The following is a 7,025-nucleotide window of genomic DNA, read 5'->3' as shown; positions in this document are numbered from 1 at the left end:
TGTGGGCTGGAAGTTGCTGGTCAGGAAATGGAGCTACCAAGTGTGCCTCCTTCACTGGGGCCCTTCCGGCCCAGTGGGCCCCTTTCCCTGTCCCCTGTGGGGCAAGCTCAGAGGCACTGCTGGGGGGGGGGTGGTTGGGCAGTGAGATTTTTGTCTTTCCTCAAAGGGGCCTGGGATCTGCTTCACTCAAGGCTGGCACAGAGCACTCACAGTGAGATTGGCTCTTGCGGAAGAGGCAGTCAGTCCATCCTTCCCTTGGGAATCTGAGCCAGAAAGAGGCCAGTGCACACCAGCCTGTGTGACCCGAGGAGAAAGGGGAGGGCATTCCCTGCAAGGCTAGCGTCATGTTCTTCCCTTGTTGACCTTTCCCACCCTGGGGACAGGACCAGCAGGATTTCCTGAGGGGTCAGTATGTGTCCCCTTAGGTGCATCCAAGGCCGTCAGCTCTCCCTGTGTAAGTCTGGGTGTCCATACATGCGACCTGTTTGGATATTGCCGTGTCAGGATATGACAGTGTCCTGTGCTAGGTGAGGGCAATGCCTGACTATTTTAGCATCTGGGTGATTAGACATCAGGGTGCCTGGGGACAATGTGTCTGGATTTTAGCATCCATGTGTCCAGGCTGTGTCATGTCTCAGTGTCAGGGTGCTGGTGAGGGATGGCTGTTTTCTGTGAGCATCAGCATGCCAGGGTGTTGTGTAACACACTGCGTTTGTGTGCGCCGGGGATGTGCTGTGTCCCATGTGTTTCTACGTGTTAGGAGGTCGTTGTGTGTCTGCATGCTAGCATTTGTGTATTTGTGTAATGACATCTTTGTATGGGGGCATGCTGTTATATACGTTTGTGTCTGTGTGTCTGGCCAACTCCGTGCACGTGTTTGTGTTTGTTGGTGTTTGCTGGTGTCAGTGTCATTGCGTCTCTGTGTATGAGTGTCTGTGTGTCGTGGCCTCTGAGTTCTTTCTTTTTTTTTTTTTGAGACAGAGTCTCGCTCTGTAGCCCAGGCTGGAGTGCAGTGGCCGGATCTCAGCTCACTGCAAGCTCCGCCTCCCGGGTTCACGCCATTCTCCTGCCTCAGCCTCCCGAGTAGCTGGGACTACAGGCGCCCACCACCACACCCGGCTAATTTTTTGTATTTTTAGTAGAGACAGGGTTTCACCCTGTTAGCCAGGATGGTCTCGATCTCCTGACCTCATGATCCGCCTGCCTCGGCCTCCCAAAGTGCTGGGATTACAGGTGTGAGCTACCGCGCCTGGCCAACCTCTGAGTTCTTATGTGTCTGATTGCTGTGTGTGTGTGTGTGTCAGGGTGTGTGCTGTGATCTGTGTGTGTTTGAGACAGGGTCTTGCTCTGTTGCCCAGGCTGGAGTACAGTTGTGTGGTCAGAGCTCACTGTGCCTTGAACTCCTGAACTCAAGGAATCCTCCTGCCTCAGCCTACCAAGTAGCTGGGACTACAGGTATGCGCCACCATGGCTGGCTAGTTTCCAAAGTTTTTTGTAGAGATGGGGTCTTGCTATGCCGCACAGGCTGGTCTTGAACTCCTGGCCTCCAGCGACACTCCTGCCTTGGTCTCCCACAGTGCTGGTATTGCAGGCAGGGGCCACCGCGCCTAGGCCAGATGTTCGTGTGTTATCCCTGAACGTGTGAATGGGATCTTACTGGGAAAACGGTATTTGCAGATGTGATTAAAGATCTTGCGATGAGGAGATTATCCTGTATTACCCAGGTGGCCCCAAATGCAAGCATCCGTATAAGAGGGAGACAGAGGTAGATTTGAGAGACAGAAGAGGAGGTGATCTGATTACAGAGGTGGAGACGGGTAATGCCCATGAGCCCGAGTTCTCCCGGCAGCCACTGGAAGCTGGAGAGGCGAGGAGTCTCCCCAGGAGGCCCCGGGAGAGCTGGAGTTTGGACTGCGGCCTCCAGAACTGTGAGAGAATGAGTGTCTGCTGTTCTCAGCACCCCTCGGTGGTCCTCCGTCACGGCAGCCGCAGGACCCTCCCGAGCTGTGTGGGCCATCCCTTCCAGCGTGCCGGGCGTGGTGTCCAGCACTGGGGGCCGCCCGCGGGCGTGGCTTGAGCCCTGTTTCCAGCCTCTGCGCTGGGGTTGCCCGGACGCCCCTCCGGGGCGCGACGCCACTGCCCCCTGGTGGCCGCGGCTGCCCGGACGCCCTCTCGCAGACGCAGCATGGCCAGCACTTGGGAACCAGCTTTATTTCTGATTATTATTTTTTTGTCAGAGTATAAAAAAGTGAGCGCAAAACAAGGAAGACGAGACAGGCGTGCGTGGGCCAGGGCAAGACAGAGGAGGAGGGAGGGGAGCAGAGGCGGAAGGGCATCTTGGGCGGGGGCCGATGGTGGGAGGCAGGCAGAATACTTGGGCAGCCACACAGGGGCAGGGATGAGGGTCTCCCCTTGGTGGGGGCTTACGGGAGGGGAGCGGCCAGGCCAGTTGTCCAAATTCTACCTGGGACCCGCAGTGACCAGCCTTGAGTCTGGAGGCTCAAAGCACACAGAGGGGACTGGGGGCTCAGCCTCATCTGTCCCTGAGATTTTCAGAAGCCCCGAGGGGATCGGGAGCCGGCAGAGGCTCAAGAGGGCGGGGTTGGCCAGGGCTGCCCTCACGGTCCTTCTGCCAGGCAGCACCAGCCCCGAACCACCCAGAGAGGGGTTGCTCGGGCCTCTGGGCGGGTGTAGGGGGAGCGGCCCTGGGGAGGCCTCTCCCCTGAATCCTCACGGGCCTTCTTGGGAAAGTGGCAATGGGAAGGCCCACGCACGAGGCCCTTGTTCTTGAGGGCTGGAGTGGGGACGACCGTAAAAGCAAGATTTTCCCAAAGATAGGGCAGGGAGCACTGCTGAGCCTGGACCCTGGGCACAGAGCCACCTGGACAGGGCTGAGGTCCTTGTTGTGCCACATTTTGTCTCTGGTGCTTGGTCAATCTGGGCCTTTCTCAGCTTTCTTCTCATGAATAGAGAGGGTGTGGTGGGAATATATAAATAATGATGAAAGTGCCTGATGTGGTGCCGCTGGGCAGGTGCTGATGGCCACTACTCTAGATGATGGGTGGGTCTGCTGGGCTCTGGCAGGGGCATGGGCACAAGCCACAGGGAGCCCAGGCAACTTATGGCACCTGTGTGGGCCAACCTGGAGGTGCTGGGGAACTGCCTAGAACTGGGCTGAGTGGGTGGACAGACAGGTGACCCAGCAGGCGATGGGGGATGGACGTCACGTGGAGAGGGGAATGTAAATAAACAGACTCCCTGGGAGTCTGGGGGGACATCCAAACCGGCTCTGGCTCCAGGCAGCTGCCCCACATGCTGCCAGCAGCACCAGGGGAGGGCTTGGGCTCAGGTCCCAGGAGGTGGGGCCACACTCAAGCAGCCCCTACCCACCCAGCCCCAGGGCATGACCTGGAATGTCCAACCAGAGGTGCTGGGAGGTGGTGATCCTGGTCCTGTCCGTCCGTTGGGCCAGCCTGGCCGCCCCGGCATCCTGCAGGGTCCAAGAGGGGCTGCGGGGCCAGCTCTGCCTCCTCCCTAGCCGTGGACTCCCGTCACAGTGCTAGGGTCTGGGTTCAAGCCTCAGCAGCAGCTAGGACATTTTCCCAAAGGAAGCTGTGGGGTGGAAGAGGGTGAGGATGGGGGGTTCTTCAGCATCATCTGCATTAGGGCCCTTATTGGGGCCCACAGCCACCCTCCTGAGGTCATCCCCCCCCGCACTCAGAGGGGCTTCTCCATTAGCCCCCAGGCCTTTCTGGCACCTCACACTGACCTTGGCTGAGCAGCTGCAGGCTCCGCCCCTCCTCACGCACCTGCAGGCGGAGCACCTGCTGCAGCACCTCCTGTCTCTGGGCCTCCTGGGCCAGCCCCATCCGCTGCAGCTTCTCTGCATTCAGCCGCAGCAGTGCCCGGCCTGGGGAGAGGGAAGAGGGGCTGAGCTGAGGCCAACAGAGGCATCAAGAGCCAAGGCAAGGCTGGTGCTGTGGCTCACACCTGGGATCACGCCTGTAATCCCAGCACTTTGGGAGGCTGAGGAGGGCAGATCACTTGAGGTCAGAAGTTCAAGACCAGCCTGGACAACATGGTGAAACCCCGTTTCTACTAAAAATATAAAAATTAGCTGGGCTTGGTGGTGTGTGCCTGTAGTCCCAGCTACCCGGGAGGCTGAGGCAGGAGGATCACTTGAACCTGGGAGGCAGAGGTTGCAGTCAGCCGAGATCATGCCATTGCACTTCAGCCTGGACAACAGAGCGAGACTCCTTCTCAGAAACAAACAAACAACAAACTGAGTGAAGGCACAGGCAGGGACTAAAAGAGAAAGAGGGAGGAGAGAGAGAAGAAGCAGGGTACAGAGAGACTCAGAGGGAGAAAGAGAATCAGCGAAACAGATAAAGTAACTTAGAGGGAGAGAGGCAGAGGGAAAGGATGAAGAGCAAAAGGCAGGGACGGAACAGAGAAAAGCCAGATGAAGACAGCACAGAGAGATGGGAAGAGACACAGAAAGAAAGGCAAAGAGATAAAAAAGACAGATTCTGCAGAGACGAAGACCAGAGGGAAAGTGGATTCACTGAAGAAATTAGACAGATGAAAACAATAGCAAGAGAAAGGCAGGCTGAGTGTGGGGAGGAGATCCTCTGAGGCAGGTAGCCCCACTCCCACAGCACCCTCAGCCCATTCCTCAGCCCCACTGTACCGGTGATGGCATGCTGGGAGAAGGCCTCCACGTAGACGAGGTAGTTGTGGGGACAGTGCTTCTTGAGCCACTTGCAGACGTCCTGCTGACTCCACAGGACCACGGGCCGGGTCAGGCCGCCCAGCGAGGGGCTTGTGTGGTACATGCCATAGTGATCAGAGTACAGCCGGCCCTGCAGGGGAGGGGTGTGGCAGGCAAAATGAGAGTGGTGGAGAGGGAGGGCAGGGACGGAGGTGGGTGGAGTGGGTGGGTACCTGGGGGGTCTCTGTGCCGGGCTGCTGCAGGAGCTTGATTGGCCTGCTGCTGGCCGCCCTCTGGCTGCGGGAGTCATGCCATGTGAGGCTGGTGCCAGGTGTCCCAGGCAAGTGGCAGGGGATGCTCTCAGCTGACACCGTGTGCTCCAGGAGGGTCTGGCAGAAGCTGAAGTGGGCAGTGGCTGTGTGTGTGGGTGCCTGGTCAGGGCAGTCAAGGGCAGAACCAGAGGCTTCCTCTACTTGAGAGCTAGCTCCCTGCCCCATCTCCTCTACACTAGCGTGGGAAACCACTTCATCAGTGAGGGGTTCCCAGGCCTCCAACGGCAGAAGGAAGTGTGCAGGACCCGTTCTGAGGACCTCACCCAGCACAAAAAGAGACGAACTGAAAACACCTTTCCTCCTGCAAGTCTACAGCCCTCACTCCGGGGAGCGGGATGGATTCTCCTTAGATCAGAGGATGTGCCCACAAGGGAAGGGAACCTAAGATATGGCAGGAGGAGCTGTCCTGGGACAGCCCTGACCTCACCCTTGCCTTGGGCTGGCCCACAAGCCTTGCACACACCAGACCAGGAAGTGCACACACAGCCTGCTTTGAGGAAAGGCAGGTCCCGAGTCCGGGGAGGTCGTCTGTGCTGGGGAAACCGGGCTGAGGATGCTGCTTGCCCGTCGCCATTGAAGAAACCCAGTTCACACAGCCCTATCTGGCGTTGGGGCCCCACTCACTGATTATGACTCATTGACAGCCTGAACTCTGGGCCAACCGACAAGCAGGGCTCACTCCACAAACATGCGCTGGGGCTCTCCAGCTGTGCTGCCTCCCACAGGGCCTGCAGGCCTGGGAAAACACCGGCCACATGAATGGTGGGTACCCATTCGATACGGGCAGGTCAGCACAGGTATGTGGGGTGCAGCCATTGCTTGGGGACCCACGGTGATGCTCTGTGCTTCCTCTTCCTGCAGTAACTGCATTAAAGCATCTCATCTGAGCTTTATCATCATCTCTGGGGGCACTGCTGACCTGAGTCTGGGGAGGCAAGTGTCTTGATCCAGGTCTGTTACATAGGGGCACCCCACATTCATTGTGAATGAATGAATAAATGAAGGCTCTGTATGGTGTCTGCAAGTGAACAGAGCCTGTGGGGAGACAGAAGGCCTGCCCGTCTTTACAGCACCCAGGACGTCAGCAGGGTAGGTGAGGTTCCCATGCTAGGGCCCTCACCCCATCCACCCTAGAGTGAGAGACCCTCCCGGCTCCAGACTCAGCCACCCACTCCACACCCAGGGCAGGGGTTGAGGATGTATGTGTCTAGGAGGTCTGAGTATGGGGGGGAAAACCACATCCCACTCCCCCGTCCTCCCACCCCTGTAAGACTTAAGAGACTTAACACCTTCCTCCCCCATTCTTGCAACTTTCAGGAACAGGACCCCTGGTGACTCCAAATTTGAGGTCTAGGGTCAGCAGAGGGTGTGGTCAGTGGGCCACCGCCCCGAGGTAGCCCCTACTGCTGTGGGAAAAGATTTATTCTAAGGCTGCGCCTTCCAGCGGACAGGCACCGTGGTCTCCGGGCTTTGCAGGGCCTGCAGCGGCGGGGCTGGTGCAAAAGCGCGCGGCAGCCGGGGGAACCCGTCGGACACCTCCGCTCGCACCGCACCTGCCCAGGCCAAGCAGGCTCCGCCCATTTCCTGCCCGCACTCCCGGAGGGAGTTCCGTCCTTCCCGCGGTCTGTCGGTCCGGTCCCTCCCGCCTCAACGTCAGGATTCCAGAAGGAAATGGGGCGGGGGCACCGAGGCGGGATGTGCCCTCGGCCCCCTCTCGGCCCCACTGCAAAGGCTGCGGAGGGTTTTCTCCGCGCGCAGGGAAAGGTGACCCGAGCGTAGTGCCAACCTGAACACAGGCGCCTCGGCTTGTCACCCCCTCACCCCAAGCCAAGGGCGCCCTGACCCCCAAGGCCTGAGGCTGGCTGCCCCCCAAAGCAGGACAAAGGCCACGGGACCCCGTTGAGCCGAGACATCCGCCGAATACCCCCAGCCGCCGCCGCTCGAAGCCCGCCGGGTCCCGGCCCCCAACCGTGCCTCTGGGT

The 7,025-nt window shown here is 59.0% G+C and overlaps 1 protein-coding gene across 1 annotated transcript in view; it reads right to left on the bottom strand.

Moving 5' to 3' along the window:
* Positions 1–3,884, bottom strand: part of ZNF512B (zinc finger protein 512B) — a 23,192-nt gene extending 19,308 nt beyond the window's left edge. Inside the window, exon 1 of the mRNA XM_011934431.1 lies at positions 3,770–3,884. Within this exon, the coding sequence (XP_011789821.1) occupies positions 3,770–3,869 (100 nt within the window). The 5' untranslated portion in view covers positions 3,870–3,884. The remainder of the gene's footprint in view (positions 1–3,769) is intronic.
* Positions 3,885–7,025: the final 3,141 nt, after the last annotated feature.

This window comes from Colobus angolensis, unplaced genomic scaffold, assembly GCF_000951035.1.
Source record: "Colobus angolensis palliatus isolate OR3802 unplaced genomic scaffold, Cang.pa_1.0 Scaffold136, whole genome shotgun sequence".
NCBI lineage: Eukaryota > Metazoa > Chordata > Mammalia > Primates > Cercopithecidae > Colobus > Colobus angolensis.
The sequence above is the reverse complement of the archived record's forward strand: the minus strand, read 5'-3'. Positions and strand labels throughout refer to the sequence as shown.